The sequence below is a fragment of the Dichomitus squalens genome (genome assembly GCF_000275845.1).
Source record: "Dichomitus squalens LYAD-421 SS1 unplaced genomic scaffold DICSQscaffold_73, whole genome shotgun sequence".
Classification (NCBI taxonomy): domain Eukaryota; kingdom Fungi; phylum Basidiomycota; class Agaricomycetes; order Polyporales; family Polyporaceae; genus Dichomitus; species Dichomitus squalens.
The window spans coordinates 39,883-56,789 of record NW_006766955.1 but is presented as its reverse complement, the minus strand read 5'-3'; the positions used below and the strand labels follow the sequence as shown (position 1 = coordinate 56,789).

Sequence of the window (16,907 nt, the reverse complement as noted above, 5' to 3'; positions counted from 1 at the left end):
GGCCGTAACCCACCCCAATTCACCGATCCGTGGGCGAGCGCAACACGTAATGCATGATATGCAATCTATCAGGCTACGAGGGGTGCGCAGGGCAGGTACCCTCGAACCCCTGTTGTCATGAAGGCGCAGGGACTATGTCTACCTCGCCAGCCACGCAATCTTACAGCAGCGAAGCGTGATGTATGATAGTTATGGGTGGAAAGATGGAAGCTGTACTTACTTCGCGATTCCGGATACCATGACCCTGAATACACATCTTACTTCGTCGTTGGACCTGACCTTGCGAATTCTATGAATGTTGACAATGCAACGACATATGATAGTGCCTCATCTCCGTCCGAGACCGCCTTCCACCTGGAAGTCTTGATCTCAGTATGTCGTTCTTTCCCAGTGTATCGAAATGTTCACCAAATCGTGTATACACTGTTTATGGATGTTTGAATGGCCTCTCGATGACTTCTAGGCTACTGTATCGCGCCAGCGTTTGGGAATTACATGACATTCGGGCTGTGTAGACCGACCCAGAGATGATACCGCAACAGATCACACAGTGATACGTTTCCCTGTTGCCACTATAATAGACCTGTTTCAATGTGTCGAGATATCCAATGACTTCTGCAGGTAATAAGCAGGACACAAGTTTCATCATGGACCTACTACTACCTGACTGCTGTATACGTAGACCTTGGATACTCGAACGGTGTCGTCGCCGGAGCTGTCTTGCAAGAGCACCCCCCTGTTCCTGCACTGTTAGCATGCACATTGCAACAGAACGACACCATCAGGAAGCGGACGGAGCGTGCACGTTGAGGTTGGCGTGTGGCCGTCACGGACGGGAGAAGTCGATGGATCAGCACTGTCATGGCATATCTCGTTGATCAAGCGAGGGCTGGGAACTTGACAGACGCGCGGACTGACCTCAATAAGTAGAGTCCCTACCGCTGCCGGTCGCAGATCCTCTCACCCTCGCTCGCCATGCCCGTCATCCTTGTTGAGGAGCAGGTCTCCCTTTCTGCACTGCTGACTCTGGTGACCGCGTCCTATGCGGCGTTTCTCATCGGCACTTACCTCAGCATATTGTGAGTCGATAACGGTTAGCAATGGATCGCACAGCTAATCATTGATCGTTGTCCAGCCTATATGGTTTGAATATCCATCAAGCCTACCGCTATCTCCGTGCTTTCTCTACCGACTCTCTCTACATTAGATGGCTGGTCATCTGCGTCTTGTATAAACCCATCGTCTTCCTCCCGTGTCTTTGTTCTCACTGAAGGCTCAGGGTGCTGGAAACGGTTCACTTCGTCGCGACGATTGACATATGGTGATTCTGCACTGCCACTTCCGCCTTGAGTTCGACCCACGACTAATTGTTGGTGCTCAGTTATCACTACCTGATAGTGAACTATGCCAATCCGGTAAGTCTCGTCCGAGGAAGATGGTATGTGCCCATCCCACTGTAACATGATTTTGCAGCACTTTGAACCGAGGAGTTGTCTTTCAACAGGTCGTTGATGGTGAGTCCCAGCCATCCTTGACTCTCGACCACGCTCACAATTTTTGTCGAAATGTCATACCAGACTCTTCCGGTATGGACTGTGAGTCATCTGTGAAGCCGTGCTTAAGGCTTGATTCTTACGAGAGATACAGGGCTTGGTCGCCTTCGTCTCTCAACTGCAAGTACACTGTATATCAATTTTGATCTCTGTCTTACACTTAGTTTCGTCAGGTTCTTTGTCCGTCGAGTATCCTTGAGTACGTGCTCCTCAAGCCCAACGCCTTACTCCTTTGAGTGCTCACGTACCGGGGTAGTCACCTCCCGATTCCGCATCGTGATTGCGGTCGTCGTGAGTAGCATGATCGGGATTATCCTTGAAACATCGGTTCTGACTGACCTCGATAGGCGTTCGGTCTTTTGGCCGAGCTCGGTATTTGACAACTTTGATACCAGTATAAAGCGTATCTGATATCAGCCACCGCCTCTAGGTTTGACGTTCTGTACGTTTGCGTCATCTACTTTCTTAAGCCTTGCTGATTGCAAAGACAGTCGCCGTGGCCGCAATGTGAATTTGTCCTCGTTGATACCAGGGTAGCAGGGACTGACGACGACACGTAGATATCTTCCCAGCTTCTCCGCCCAGAGCGCTGCAGTGTGTATCAGAGATGCCTTTTCTCGCCGCGTGTTCTGTGCTCAACGCATGGCCCGTAGACTCTTAGTGCTGCGGCATTCGGGATGGCTGGAATCGCAGATGCTGCACTCACCGTGACACTCTTGTTCTCCGTTTGGCAGTCGCGCAAGGGGCATGCTCGGTAGATCTGACAGTAATTCAGGACGCAAGTGCCTTGCGGCTGACATCCGCGTCAGGACGCAGTCCGAGTCCTGGATCGACGTCCTACAGCTGTACGTTTTGAACACAGGTGTGTTTTCCCAGACCATTCCTGCGTAGCGATGGTGCTGACCGTCCTGTAGGTGTGGCGACGAGGTACGGAGCAACGGGGTTCCGCTGGAGAGACTTCCGATTCTGATCACATTTCAATCTGTTTCTGTTTCTGGTCCAGCCTCTTCAACCTCCTCGCGTTCATCACGGTCGGTGTTTTCCCCCTTAAGATGTGTCAGCCTGCATGCCGCAGTCGTCTGACGGCTTTCCGTCCGCATTGCCAGGGCCTCGCGCTTTCCGGGCCTCAAACCCTTGTGTTTTCCAGCTTGGGCTGTATCACGACGAGATGTCAGTCCAGCTTCGCACGTTCCGGCATTCACCATCGTTGACGTCCGTGACAGTGTACGGCAACACTTTGCTAGCAGTGTAAGCTCACGCACACAATCTCGCACACAACACCCGCACGCCTGAGGCTGATCTGATTGATCCCTGTGCGCTTTGCCAGGCTCAACTCGCGACAGCAGCGAGGGATGGAGTTCGTCATCGACGGAGAGCGCAAGATGTCCATCGTGGAAGCCCACATCGCCGCCAAGCTAGACCTATGGAATGCGCCGCAGGTGCGTGCAGAGTCTCACTGCTCATGATTCATGGAACGGACGGTGGACTCTCTCCACCACACAGCTTCCACAAGCCACGGCGCCCAGAAAGATCAGCATCCAGGTCATGCAGGAGAGCGAGGGGAGCCGCTACATCTAATCGACGGCAGCAAGGACAGGCACGCAGGGTCCCACACGCAGACGGCCGGACCGTCATGGGCAATGCAATGTGGGCGAGAGGGCTCCGTGCGGGATGCTGGACATCTGACGGACGACGAAAAAGAACCGACGCTGGACGCTGGTTCATATACATGTACATGTCGTGAAGTAGGCATTGGGGTTGGATGTGTATATATGGTTGGATTGGATTGGGTTGAACTGCTGCACTGCACACCGTACACGAACCTACACCCGCACGACAAGACGACATAAACCACCGGGGGCCGTCTATGGTATGATAGCATACGCCACGCCCTCCCGCTGCGAGCGCGGCTACGCGCCGGATTTCCAGTATGCGATGTCGCCGTCGACCACTGCAGCGCGACACATGAGTGCCCGTGAGTACAGGCGAAGAGAAGGCGAGAACACAAATACGCAGACGCACTCTCGTAGGTCTTGCCCTGCTGCTTAAGCTTGCCGGCGGCCTTGACGGCCGTCTCGCTCCCGTACTCCTTGAGGTCGTCGAAGCTCATGATCTCGCCGCAGACGAACTTGTTCTCGAAGTCGGAGCTGTCGCACGCACGTCGTCAGCACACACCCACCCCACGCCGCTTCCTAATGGATCCGCGACACTCACTGGATGACCCCGGCAGCCTGCGGCGCCTTCGTGCCCCGCCGGATCGTCCACGCGCGCACCTCGTCGGGCCCGCACGTGAAGTAGCGGATGAGGTCGAGCGACGCGTAGCCGGCGGTGGTGATCTTGGGCAGCGCGCTGTTCGCGCCGGCCTTCTTCTCCTCCTCGGCGCGCTCGTCGTCGGGGAGCTGCGCGAGGCGCTCCTCGAGCGCGACGGAGAAGGGGATGAGCGGGTCGCCGGGGTTGTGCTCGTCGATCCACGCCTTGATCTTGGGGAGCCACTTGTTCTTCTTGCGCACGTAGTCGCGCTCGGAGAGGTTCACGAGGTACGTGACGGGCTTGGCGGTGAGGAGCTGGAGGCTGTTCACGACGTCAACCTGTGGGCGCGGAGGTGAGTGGGGTATGCGGGCAGGGGAGGGGGACGGAGAGGGGTTGGGTCAGATAGGTTGTGTTCTCATGGGCATAGTGGGGCGTTACTCCCGCCTCGACGAGCTGAGTTATTTTCGAGCCTTGAGCTCTTGATCATCTTACAGCGGAGTACGCCAGCTCGGATGCTTGGTATATGATATTCACCTACACGGAGTAGATATGTCAGCGATATAAATAATGGAAGTAGAGGATATAATGAAAGAAGCAGGCTGGATGTGAAAGGGTCAGAGGAATCCATGATCTCATAAGCACATTGGGGCGTTACTCCCGCCGTCGACGAGCTGGGTTATTCGAGCGTAGGTGCTCTTTGTCATCACACGAAGCATCCGGACAAGAAGGGATGAAGAAGTGGTACGAGAAACCCGGACGCAGATGCTCACCTCTTTGCCAACCCATTCGACCTTGCGCACGTCCTTGTTCTCCTTGGTGAGCGCGTTGTAGATCTTCTCGACGGTCGCGATCTCTTCCTTGCGCGCCTTGTCGGCGAGGGAGGTGTTGCCGAGGGCGCGGCCGGTCTTCTTGAGGCCGTCGAGGTGCTTCTCGACCCACTCGATGTCCTTGAGGCGGAGCTCGGTGGAGATGATGTCCATGTCGCGGCAGGGGTCGACGTCGCCCTCGACGTGGATGACCTCGGCGTCGTCGAAGGCGCGGACGACCTGGAAGATGCCGTCGACGGCGCGGACGTGGGAGAGGAAGGCGTTTCCGAGGCCTGCGCCTGTTGAGGCACCCTGTGCGCGGACGGATGGGTGTGGGTGATCTACGTGGAGGGTAGAATGGGACGTACAGCGGTGAGACCGGCGATATCGATGCAGGTCAAATGGGCGGGGACGCGGGACGCGGGCTTGTAGAGGTCGCATAGCCAGTCGAAGCGAGCATCGGGTACAGGGATACGCGCTTCCTGAGAGAAGAGGTGTTCAGGACGCGTGAAAATGACGCAGTGACGCGTCGAGCCGGTCGACACACCTCGGGGTTGATAGTGGCATATGGGAAGTTGGCAGCCTTTCCAAGATCTGGGTGAGATGCTGTAAGCATCCGGGCGTCGCGTGCAAGTTGTAGGAATACTGACCGGTCTTGGAAAGGACGTTGAAGAAGGAAGACTTTCCTACGTTCGGGAGTCCTAGAGACGCGTGGAGGTGACTTACGAGTACCACGCAAGGTACCTGCTGAACAGACCTACGATACCGATCTTGAGGTTGTTCCCTGGCCTGCCGAGGAGGGTCTTCTTCTCCGGAGCGGGGGCTTTTTTGGGAGGCATGGCGTTTCTCTTTTTTGCGGCGAGTACGCTGGAGACGTGGAGGGGCCTACGGAGGTCGTGCGGGGTATTCTGCGGGCGCAGAGAGAAGGGCGGGCGGGGCTGAAGGCGGAGAGAGAGGAAGCTGGAGGACAAGGACTGCAGCCATCGGAATCGATCAGCCTGCATCGACTCGAATTTTCACGCAGTCTCCGAGTTCAAAACAACTCGCCGGGCGGAGTCCCAATCTTGCAGGTCCTCCTCGGCTGTCCGGCCATTCCCACGGCGCCGGCACGGACGGCATGCGGTCATCCTCTCAGTCATTTTGGACGCTCTCGGTGGGAAGGCCGCTGAGGGCGACCTGCGCGAGGCACCGACGCTCCACTTTAACCTGTACAGCGGCCGGCCCTCGCTCTCCCAACAACGGCCACCATCTCTGTCCACCCGCCGCACATCCAGGATGAGACCTTTCGCAATCGTAGCCACAGTACTGGCCTTTTGCGCCGTCTACGTGCACACTCAGACGACCACGGTCATCGACGAGTGAGTATACTACACGGTTGCTGCCCCAACTCGCTAACCGTAGGTGCTTTGCTCCTAGTGATGGGCAGACAATCGTCGAGCTCATCACTGTCGACCCTGATCTTGGTTTGCCGACTACAGAGACCCTGTGAGTCCCAGTCCGTGTCCTGCTCGAGAACTCAATGTCTGAGCATCAAGTGCTCCTTCAGGGAAACCCTCACTGCGGCAGCTACTACGACGACAACAACTCCTGCCCAAGCCGCGGGCCCCGGTCCCGTTGGCCAGCCTCAAACCCAGCAAGCTGCAGGCCCAACAATATACACCTACACAACTACCGATGCTGCTGGTGCGTCCCTCGTGCCGTGCTTCGCCGTGCACCCCCCATGACTCTTCATGCAGGTAACACCGAGGCGGTAGTTGACACTTTCACACCGTCATTCGGCCCCACCACTGGCGGATCTATCACCGCTGCCCCCGGGACAATCATAAACTACAGCTCATGGCGCGCTAGCGTCGGCAGCAACACCGTCGCCGTCGTCAGCGCCGGCACCTCTCGATGGACCGTAGACAAGCGGTGGGCTGGCATCGGGGTCGCCCTCTGCGCGGGGATGACAGGTGGGGCGTGGCTCGCACTTGCGTGACCAGCGCCTGACCACGCTATTCATGGCACGCTGCGGGCACACCCATTGTTAGATTGCTGCTTCTCGCATTGCACTCGCTTTCGTGACACCCTATCACGGACAGAATCCGGATGGACGCTACATCAAGTCCTACACACGCTACTCTATTGACGCTTCACGATACATCACGCACGTCTTCACGACTCTCGCTGTCTTATTTCCGGCGTATACGGAATTGTATCACTCCCGAGCGCTGTATTAACATTGCTCACAAGACATCTCACGTCTGTCCCTCCGTGCCGTCTGCCTGTCGTCGACACGAAAGCTTGGCATCCCGCCCTTGCTGTTGCGACCGGCCTTTCGCGTGGGAATTCTCAGTTGATACTGTCCCTTACCTCTGGAGATTGGCAGCGCCCGCTAGCCGATGTTCAGGACATGTGATAGAGACGCTCGCCGCTATATCGAGATTTGTCCGATTCCGATTATCTTGGCTGCATTATCATCTAAGCGACACGATTGCGATTGAATTTATGAGCCCGACATGGTCCTTCAGTGGTACAACGTCAAATCGTCCTTTCTGAGGTGCTTTCAGGCTGTAAGTTGGGGCAGGATAGATGGCAGGCCTATTAGGGTTACTGACATTCCGTTACGTTACTAAGTATAGCCGCATGCTGCGGGTGGGAACGTCAAACTTTATCGCCGCTTTGTGCTGCTTGTCTTGAGCTGCTGGGCGTTAGGATGGGTGTCAGATGTAGAGCTATGAGGCAGCCCAGAATATGTCCGGATGGGAGGAGGAATGTGGTAAGGCTGATATTTCTCCTTTGCTAGTCGCCTGTCACTAATTCTTCACATCTGACTTGCAGAGTGAGCTTTCTGAGCGGAAGAACGGCGTGTCAGAGCCATCGTGGTAGTGGACGATCAAGATGCCTTTTTTGGAAACCGTTTCTTCCGGCTTGCGCGCTTAGGCTGTCCGCTGTCCTTGGTTGCCTCCATAGATTGTCTAATAGCATGGTCCATACCCTATTGCCTGCAAAACGAAATACACCAATCCATTTGTATGCTTTGGGGGCTTGAAGTCTTTGGTATAGTTTTTTTAAGATGTGTTTTCATCAAAATGCGCGCACTTTCGCCAAAATCTGGACCAAACATTTTCTTCGCTGCGTACATGAGTATTGTACACACGTGGTTTTGAGGTAATCGGACCAGCGGTTAGCGAGGAGAAGCAGATACAATGAGGGACCGCCGCTATCAGCTACGCAGGTGACATCAAGAGCAGGAGCACGATAGCCGATGTTATCTCTTGGAGATGCTCGCCATCTGGTCTATGCGAGGTCCTGGCGCTTGGACGCGCGCCTCATCGCTTAGGCCAGCGCTGCCAATCTCCATTACCTCCGCAGGACATATCTCTTTGAGTAGATATTACTCTTGCATCAGTCTTTGAACATAGATTTCCACGCCCGCCTTGAAGACCTCTGCAAGCGAGCTTTGGCGAGACCTGTGGTTCTCCGTGGTCGTGGTCGCGTCAAGCTCTGCAGGGCGGCCCAGAAATGCCAAACTCGTAAGCCCAGAGTACGGTCGCGAAAGAGTACGAAACACTTAGTTGTGTCGAGCGACAAGTGCCCTTTCGACTCTCACCTCTCCGTCATCAAGACGAGGAGACACATTGTGTCTGTGAATGTACGCAGCCGTGACATTGCCGTCCTCGTACGCAACGTAGACACTCGCGCGGGAGTAATTAATCCCACGTGATGAAAACGCGTCCCGAGTAACGGGCGGCTAGCGAGCGCCTTGGGATGCTGAGCAAGCTGCTCCGGGTTTCCGGTTTCCTCGGGATTGCCTTCTGACTGGGACTCCACCGATGACAGCGTCCTCGAGACCAAAACCATGAGCATCGCAGGTTGTTTGAGGTTCGTGCTGCATACCATCAAGCAACCGTCTGCGTGAGCTTACTTAACTTTGCGGCAAGGCGCCTTCGCAGGCGCGCCCACCATTCCGCGGATACCCCATTAGACGGCAGTCAGGCCGATTTCACTGTATGTGCCAATACATAGCCCTCGTCTGCGTCTGCTAAGAAGAAGGCTTGCTTTGGAAATGGCAGATTAGGGCTGTGTTACTAGGGCTTCTTATTGGCTGTCTTCTATGCTTTACGAACCTGTACTTTGGCCTGCAGACGGGATGGATTAGCATGTGAGTGCTTACTGTCTTCGCGTATGGGTTCATGCCCATATGGTGCCCTCAGGATGTCGTTACAATCCGCCCTCATTGGATTCCTGATGTCCAAGTTGCTACGCAAGCCTATGAGTGCGCAGGAAAACGTCGTGTTGCAGACTACGGCAGTCGCAACGGGAACGGTACGGGTATATGCGCGCGATGTCTGTATATGCTAATGCACGAGCTCTGGCAGATGCCTCTCGCTGCAGGCTTCGTTGGGATTTTGCCTGCGTTGGGGTTACTTGACGAGAAGCGGGATGGAGTACCGCCGGTGCACCTATCATGGATCGCGGCGGTCGGGTGGTCATGCGCGGTTGCGTTCTTTGGGTATGTTCTTGTCATCTCTCGCTGGGCTTTGCGTGTCTAAAGCTTCGCCACTAGAGTGTTTCTATCGCCACCGCTCCGGAAGCAAGTCGTATGTGCCCTCTGATAATTTTCCTGCGCATACATTCGCCGATCATATCTACAGATCATCGAAGAGCAACTTGCATTCCCCTCCGGGACGGCCACAGGCCAGCTCATCTCGGTCCTCCACGATATGCCTCCCCCGGAGACTTCCTTAAGGCAACGCCGAGGGTACAACGCGTTGGCGAGCACCGATGACGACGACGGTATCGCTTACGTCGCTTCTGAAGACCCGCGCGTATCCGATGCATTGCGTGCCTCAGAGCCGGTACCGACAGAGTTCCCGGTTGTTGAAGAGCGGGAAGGCTGGAGTGCGCTATCGTGGAGCTTCGCGGCATCGGGTGTCATGACTGTACGTCCTCGTTACGTGCACAAAGATCGAGGGCTAAGTAGGCGTATATACCTAGCTGCTCGCGTACTTCTTCCCAGCGGTGTTCTCAATACCGCTGTTCGGAACATACTTGGCGTCGCAATGGATGTGGACATTTACGCCGAGTCTGTCGTATGTCGGGCAGGGTATCATCATGGGCTTCCCCACGACGCTCAGCATGAACCTCGTGAGCACTTCCCTGTCTCCCTCTTTGATTGATGATCTTTCGCTCATGTTTGGCACTACGTTGGAACAGGGAATGCTGGTCGGGTGGGGCATCCTTTCCCCGCTCGCCAAGCACTCCGGATGGGCCCCCGGTCCCATCGGCGACATGACCGTCGGAGCGCGCGGCTGGATCCTTTGGGTCTCGCTCGCGGTCATGTGCTCCGACTCCCTCGTGTCTCTTGTGCCCGTTGTCGTCGAGCTCTTCCAGGAGAAGGTATGGCGCGCTCTCCGTGGTAGCGTAGACGACGAGGACAGCGTGAAGGAGAGCAAGGAGGTCGAGACGGAGGACAGGCTCGTTCCGATGAGCTGGGTCGCATGGGGTTTGGCGGGGAGCGTGATACTCGGAACTCTGCTTGTGTGGCTGGTGTTCGGCGATGAGGGCATCAAGCCTTGGGCTACCCTTCTTGGGTTCGTCATGGGTGCGCTGCTGAGCGTCCTTGGGTGGGTGACCAGGCTGTTTTGGATGACAGTCTTGGGTGCCACAGTAACTGATTATGGTTTTGGCGGCGCAGCGTCCGAGCGTTAGGAGAGACTGATCTGAACCCGGTGAGCGGGTTGGGCAAAATCAGCCAGCTGTTCTTTGCGTGGATTCAGCCGGGCAACATAGTCGCGAACATCATCGCGGGAGGCGTTGCAGAGGCAGGAGCGCAGCAGTACGTCCCTTCATCTGCTTCGCCCCACACGTAACCTTGTCGGTGCTAAGCTGGCGTTCTTGCGATGGCCGCGCAGAGCCGGCGACCTGATGCAAGATCTGAAGACGGGACATCTCATACATGCCTCGCCCCGTGCGCAGTTCTTTGGGCAGCTCATTGGGTCGTGCTTGTCCATCATTGTAACGACGACCGCGTACACGTTGTATCAGCGCGCGTACGAGATTCCAGGGCCGTCCTTCCCCGCTCCGACGGCCTTCGTATGGCTCGGCCTCGCACGTCTCCTTCGTACGTACTCTTACTTTCTGATACATTCGACGAAGGAGAAGGCCCGATGATTTTGCGTCGCGTCGACTGACTTCTCTGCATCGTTCCGTTTGTTACAGGTGATGGGGAACTTCCAGAAAGGAGTGCGCTCTTCATGATTTTCTTCGCGATACTCTTCGGCGCTGTGGCCGCCGCGAAGACGTACGCGGTTCGGTCCGGGTGGCCTCACGCGAAGTGGATCCCGTCCGGGGTCGCTTTCGCCATCGGGTTCCTCAACACGCCGTCGTTCTCCCTCGCGCGTCTCGTTGGGGGCATTGTCGAGCATGTGTATTATACGAGGGTGGGAAGGGAGAACGGAGGCATCAAGCTGATCGTGATCGCCAGCGGATTCGTGCTGGGAGAGGGGGTGGTCAGCGTCGTGTCGCTGATCTTGAGGACGTTTGGTGTGGGGGTGGCTAGTTGCTGGGGATGCGGGCACGGCATGTGTGGCGGGTGCCCCGCAGCTTGATTGTCAGCCCGGGCGATAGAGAGGTCTCACCAGGTCTAGGTTCAGAGGGCTCGGGCGGTAATGTATATCGTATTTGGTCTCGGTTAGGGGCATATGACACTTTTCGCCTCCGATTCAGTTCGCAGCGTTGGCTCGCTGGTATTCTTGGCGCGGAACTTGTTCACCCCGGTCACCGCCCTTTCTGGAGTCGCAGGTCGATGACATCGGTATCGGTTGACAGGCTTGAAATGCAGGTAGGCGCTAGCGTGCGCTTGCTGTCGCCGCAGATTCCTTAGGCGACTCAAGGAAGCTTCTGTTTCCGAGCTCGTGTACTATGCGGGATCTCGGGTATACGTAGAGGATTGAGCTTGTTTATTGTCTCCCAAGTTACTAGTCTACTGAATCGTACCTGGTTCTATTTTCCAGACCACGTCTGCCGCTTCAGGAGTGGTGAACATCGAGTCGGCAACGAAGTAAAGTAGAGAGCTCTTGTCAAGCAGTCGCCGTTGTTCGTGCGACTCGGAGGATGCACATCTAGTTCCTGAGCGTCATGCATCGACCGCGATTTGTTCTTGGCATGGACGTGGCCCTTTGGCGCTCCCACAAAGCATCTAACAGAACCCAGGAATGCAGTGTGCGGCGCAGGTATCAGCGGCATCGTAAAACAACCGCGCGCCATTTTAGCCTGGGTATGAGAGTTACGTTGTCGGCGCGCCTTGTAGAGTGTGCGTGGAGACCGGACCGAGGTAAGTCTCCACTCTTTCGGAATTTGCAACGTTGGTTGGGGATCGCATTTGGGTTTGTTTCCTGTTCAGAAGCTCCCGAGCGCATCGCATTAGTGGCGCTTCCGCATTCAGGGTCCCGACTACTCGCTACCTCATTCGTCGTTTTGCAGGGCGTTCTGGAGAAGATGCACTGGTGCGGGTGGCTTTGGCTCGGTCTCCAAAGCCTCCCAGGGCATATCAGCAGTTCTCTCGATCTGTAATGATCTCAGGCAAGGGCCTCGCTGGTTCATCCAAGCTCTCATCACTATCACGAGAACCACCCTGCACGGCGTCAGTAGAAACGAATCCCGGGACGCATTGTCGATGTGCGCCATCATGGTCCTTTTTATCCCGGTCCATGCGCCGGTGCCACTGCAGTAGTTCAGGTGCGTGCCGTCACGCTATATTGACGACAGCGTCTTTGTTCGACTATCAGGGACGACACTTGCAGCGATTTTTGCCCGGGGATCACGAACCGTGTGGAGACATTCGGCTAGGCCCTAGTCGTTGAGGGAGGAAGGGCGCTCGAGAATGAGCAATAGCACGGTTCGCTAGGCAGCCCGGAGAATGTTCCTGCGGAGGGGCGCTCCAAGAAGGCTGTTCTTCCGATCGGTAGAATGGTCCGTTCGCTTTCGGCGACCTGCGAGGAAGTACGGTCTGTCACTACAATGGGAACAGGGCGGAACACACAGGCCGTCCGCCACTGACTACGAAGACGCCAACGTTCGTCCACGACATATAAAGAGGATACAATAGGGTGACACCTTCCCCACATCCAGCACGCCTCGTACATCATGTCCGCAACTCTAACTCCCCTCAACCCCGCCAACGTCCAGGGCGATATCCTGTATGTCATACTCGGACGTTTCCTCTTGCTGCTAGCTGACTGTCCTTGACAGCGTCGGACTTCCGAAGAAGGTTCAGCACTACCTCTTCTTCCAAATTGACAACGATGTCACTTCGTTCAGGAAGCGGTTGGGCCTGCTGATTCCCCTCATCACCACCACTGCCCAGGTTCAGGACGACCGGGCCAAGATCGCCGCCAATAAGGAGGCGGCGGCTAAGGAGGGCAAAGCCCCGGAACTCTTGAAGCTCTCCGGTGTCAACATTGCCTTCTCTCAGTTTGGTCTCACCAAGGTGACGTCTGACGACTGATTCAATGGAGTGTGTATTCACGACAACATGAGCAGCTTGGCATTACCGACAACGTCGGTGACACAGCTTTCGTCGAAGGCCAGCTTAAGGACTCTCAGAATCTCGGCGATGCCGGAACCACCGATGCCCAAGGAAACTTCACCCCTGACTGGCTGCCTGCATTCAAGAACCAGATTCATGGTCTCATCATCATCTCGGGCGACTCCGAGTTGACTGTCTCTGCGACACAAGCAACAGTGATGGCGATATTCAACATTGGCGTTCACATCACCCTTCACGAAATCACTACGCTAAAAGGCGTAGTCCGTCCCGGCGCCGAGAAGGGTCATGAACAGTGAGAATCCTATACCATTGACGTTGCAACTGCAGCTGAGATGCTATGTTCAGCTTTGGTTTCTTGGACGGCATTTCCCAACCCGCAGTCAAGGAATTCGACACGAAGCCCAACCCAGGACAGGAGACCGTCCGTCAGGGCGTTATCCTCTGTGGACGTGAGAACGATGTCGACGCCAACAACAACAATACGCCCTTCGTCCGCCCCCCTTGGGCTCTGGACGGCAGTTTCCTCGCCCTTCGCTATCTCTTCCAGCTGGTGCCGGAGTTCAACACCTTCTTGACGCAGAGCGCAGACCCTACTACCGGTCTCTCCTCTGACCTTCTGGGAGCGCGGCTCGTCGGCCGGTGGAAGAGCGGTACGAGAGTATCGTCTGTATTCCCGTATCCATTGTCCTTATCACGCCGTCAGGTGCTCCTGTGGACGTCTTCCCCTTGCAGGACAATCCCGAGGCTGGAACGGACCCGTCTCAGAACAACAACTTCAGGTACGACTTCCCGGATGACCAGCAGACTCAGGACCGCTGCCCGTTCGCGGCGCATACACGCAAGACAAATCCGAGAGCCGACCTCGAAGATCTCAATATCTCTACGGAGAGCAGGCGTATCATCCGACGCGGTGTCCAGTTTGGGCCTGAACTCACCCCAGCAGAGATCTCGAGCGGTAAGACAATCGAGCAGCGGTGAGTCATGATGATTGAGCGCGTCGTCCGCAAGTCTGGCTACTAATGATCTGCACAGCGGTCTCATCTTTGCTGCCTATTCAGGAAGCATCACGAACGGCTTCCAATTTGTGCAGCATAGTGCGTAGCTGGTGCCTGGTACAATGGTCTCGTAGCCGCTAACCCTTTGATAGGCTGGGCGGACAACACGGGTTTCCCTATTAAAAAGCCAGTCACCCCTGGTTTCGACGCCATCATTGGCCAGAATGGTAACGGCCCTCGCAGCTTATCGGGCGCAAACCCGAAGAACCAGAGCGCGACGCTCGCGCTTCCCGCCAACTGGGTCGTCCCCAAGGGCGGAGAATACTTCTTCTCGCCTTCGATCCCTGCTCTTCGCAGTACCTTCGCTTTGGCGTGAATGACATTACCGCATTCACTTGAATGTATGAACATCCATCCCCTCATTCCTAGTTCTCTCGACAGTACAGGTTGCTTGTACGTATCAGAAGTTCGCACGCCTGGAAGCTTTCGAGATATTCCTCGTTGTATGCAATTGTACGCCGAGCCTCCCAACATGATATGTCGTCATTTACGAGTTCCAACACATCGTTCCAAGCTAATCCAGTAGCCAGCTATATAAGGCTGTCTGTGTGGGGCTCGCCGACTCGGGTGGGTAGAGTCTGAGCGCTGAGCGTCGGAGACAGTATCGGATGCGCGCGTATGCCTGCGCATTCTATACTCCTCATGCCCCCGGGCTAGGTAATCTATCGAGAGTGCATCTAAGTGTCTGCCCTCAGGCGATTGGACCGCGAGGACCGGCAAAGAACATAGCCCAAACAAAAAGAAACAAGACTCGCGTGCTAGCGAGATCTTCAATGTCTGTAACGATGGCAAAGAGAGACCCTGCAGATTAACGTTCAGTCGATTCTAGATCGTTGGAAGGGCGGGAACAACTCCCTGCTTCAGATAGAGGCGGGCTAGAGGAACTTCCAGCCGAGAAAAGCTGCTTGAATGCGCGACTACGACCGTGACCACCAAGGAAAAACAAAGTTTCTCGGCAGAGCTCACTTGCAATCGTTGTCCTGACAGCGCGGGCAATCTGCGCAGAAGTCATTCGCGTTCAGCGAGAATCGACATACTTCATCAGCATTCAATGGGTACAACTTCCGGTGACAGGCTATGAGCCGTGTTATGAGCCTGGGAACTCTATCAGCTAGAGCATTCTAGAGGCTGTCAATGAATGAATGCATGCAGTACCCAACATCAGTGTCGTATGCATCAGATAGAGTTACGCGAACTACATATGTAGACGTGGACAGGCCGCCCTATGCAGTGCTCAGGTAGGATGATGATCGGGCGCCGCCGATGTTCTCTGAGTTCAGTCTATCATTCTCGCCATACGCTATATCTGCACTGTAATCCGTCCTTCGTTTGCACCTTCGTATCGCCTTGTGTTCATGGCCTTTTGTGGCTTCTCATTCTCATATGGTACTCACCATTAGCCAGCCTGGTTGAGGATGTTGTCTGAACCGCGGGTTGCGGCGCGGTCGTGTAATTTGCGCGCACACGCCATCTTGCCGCATCATCGGATCCAAAGTGACCCAACTTGATGATTATCAGGCCCCTAGTCTCGACTCTCGACTCTACTCAAGATCGTCCTCGCCCGTTCAGGTGCGGGGAGTTTGGGTGATGAACCTGTTATCTTGTGCCGTCTTGTGGGGTATCATCGCCCGTAAGGCGATGACTTGACATCTTGGCTGATGGACAAATTTTAGGTTCAGCGCACTCAATGGGACCCCTCCAACTTCAAGGACGGAAGACACGCGAACGCCGAGACTCGGTCACAGTTTGCAGTCTATAGCCGCGAGCTTCTCCGACATTACGAGAGGCGCGATCTTCTCGTACACCACTACCCTGACAAATTTGTAGCGTGTCTTGTAGGCTTGCACCATCCCCTTGCGAATACGAACAGGATGCAGCCCGTCTCGCAGGGGTACAAGTCCATGAACGAAGCCAACGAGTCTGAGATGTGAGGCAAAGATCTTGGCACCTGCTGTCGCTGGCAGAAGGGAGTATGGATGGAATTGAGCTGACTGTGTTTGGCCGCTTTGGATTGATCAAAAGTCAACGGCTACTAGTTGCGCAAAGTATACTTTTCGTCAAAAACATTTGTGGCCTTTCTGAACACAAGTCCTTGGGAAATGGCGGGCGGCTGCCTCTTTGCCCCCATTTGCATTGATTTTTCTCCAGTCGACAACAGCCTGACGCTTGCCGTGCAGTATCTGTAACTCTGGTACATTCAACAATACATCGCTGAACCATGGAGGTCTCGGATCTCAAACTGTGCCGAAGGGCATCAGGCGCTTTGATCTCAACTCTGAGTCATCCAGCCTCCCCTCATCAGGAGGCCTGCTCAACTTGACAGTCAAGCTTCCCGCTTTCTGCGCGCCAGCTCTTTCCATTTCCTACGCAAAGAAGATGTGTTAGAATTATACATGAAGGGAGGACGAAACGACACAGCAACTCACACTGCGGTGAACCAGGGATGATTCTTGATCTGTTCCAAGGTCGGCCGACGCGACGGCTCCTTCTTCAGCATCTGCACAAAAGCCAAATTCAACGTTCGCTCCATGTCATAAAACTCAGAAGAACAAACCCAGGAGAGTAAGTCATGGGCCTCTCCACCAATTTCCGGCCTCACCACGACAGGTTGTGTCATCATCCTCTCGTACACCACCCGCTGGTCGCGAGCGCCGCCGCACTTGACACCGTAACGGAAGCTGACGCGAACGAGTGAGTCGGCAAGCTCCGT

At 55.4% G+C, this 16,907-nt stretch overlaps 4 protein-coding genes across 4 annotated transcripts; 3 read left to right on the top strand and 1 right to left on the bottom strand.

Annotated features, from left to right (window-relative positions):
- Nucleotides 1–962: 962 nt before the first annotated feature.
- On the bottom strand, nt 963–5,561 carry DICSQDRAFT_141216 (cytoplasmic protein). The gene is made up of 25 exons (XM_007370681.1): nt 5,367–5,561; nt 5,260–5,310; nt 5,157–5,203; nt 4,978–5,091; nt 4,576–4,921; nt 3,768–4,143; nt 3,576–3,700; nt 2,881–3,504; nt 2,777–2,801; nt 2,660–2,723; nt 2,557–2,584; nt 2,468–2,480; nt 2,207–2,415; nt 2,114–2,147; nt 2,045–2,060; nt 1,901–1,995; nt 1,810–1,844; nt 1,727–1,752; nt 1,648–1,673; nt 1,578–1,595; nt 1,505–1,514; nt 1,382–1,438; nt 1,280–1,321; nt 1,136–1,228; nt 963–1,079 (listed from the first exon to the last, which is right to left on the bottom strand). The coding sequence occupies exons 1-8, from the start codon at nt 5,446–5,448 to the stop codon at nt 3,464–3,466; spliced, it is 1,182 nt and encodes a 393-aa protein (XP_007370743.1). The 5' UTR covers nt 5,449–5,561; the 3' UTR covers nt 963–1,079; nt 1,136–1,228; nt 1,280–1,321; nt 1,382–1,438; nt 1,505–1,514; nt 1,578–1,595; nt 1,648–1,673; nt 1,727–1,752; nt 1,810–1,844; nt 1,901–1,995; nt 2,045–2,060; nt 2,114–2,147; nt 2,207–2,415; nt 2,468–2,480; nt 2,557–2,584; nt 2,660–2,723; nt 2,777–2,801; nt 2,881–3,463.
- A 262-nt stretch (nt 5,562–5,823) lies between these two features.
- On the top strand, nt 5,824–6,857 carry DICSQDRAFT_157886 (uncharacterized protein). The gene is made up of 4 exons (XM_007370680.1): nt 5,824–5,967; nt 6,026–6,094; nt 6,156–6,292; nt 6,346–6,857. The coding sequence occupies exons 1-4, from the start codon at nt 5,885–5,887 to the stop codon at nt 6,585–6,587; spliced, it is 531 nt and encodes a 176-aa protein (XP_007370742.1). The 5' UTR covers nt 5,824–5,884; the 3' UTR covers nt 6,588–6,857.
- A 1,566-nt stretch (nt 6,858–8,423) lies between these two features.
- On the top strand, nt 8,424–11,429 carry DICSQDRAFT_183788 (oligopeptide transporter). Its single transcript, XM_007370679.1, has 12 exons — nt 8,424–8,473; nt 8,533–8,599; nt 8,665–8,753; nt 8,806–8,917; nt 8,971–9,104; nt 9,159–9,192; nt 9,247–9,534; nt 9,590–9,739; nt 9,809–10,218; nt 10,290–10,430; nt 10,507–10,715; nt 10,814–11,429. The coding sequence occupies exons 1-12, from the start codon at nt 8,451–8,453 to the stop codon at nt 11,200–11,202; spliced, it is 2,046 nt and encodes a 681-aa protein (XP_007370741.1). The 5' UTR covers nt 8,424–8,450; the 3' UTR covers nt 11,203–11,429.
- A 1,310-nt stretch (nt 11,430–12,739) lies between these two features.
- DyP1 (Dyp-type peroxidase) lies at nt 12,740–14,513 on the top strand (the record flags this gene model as incomplete). Its single annotated transcript, XM_007370678.1, has 7 exons — nt 12,740–12,792; nt 12,845–13,082; nt 13,136–13,434; nt 13,488–13,792; nt 13,846–14,116; nt 14,175–14,236; nt 14,290–14,513. 7 exons carry the CDS (start codon nt 12,740–12,742, stop codon nt 14,511–14,513), a joined length of 1,452 nt encoding a protein of 483 aa, XP_007370740.1.
- Nucleotides 14,514–16,907: the final 2,394 nt, after the last annotated feature.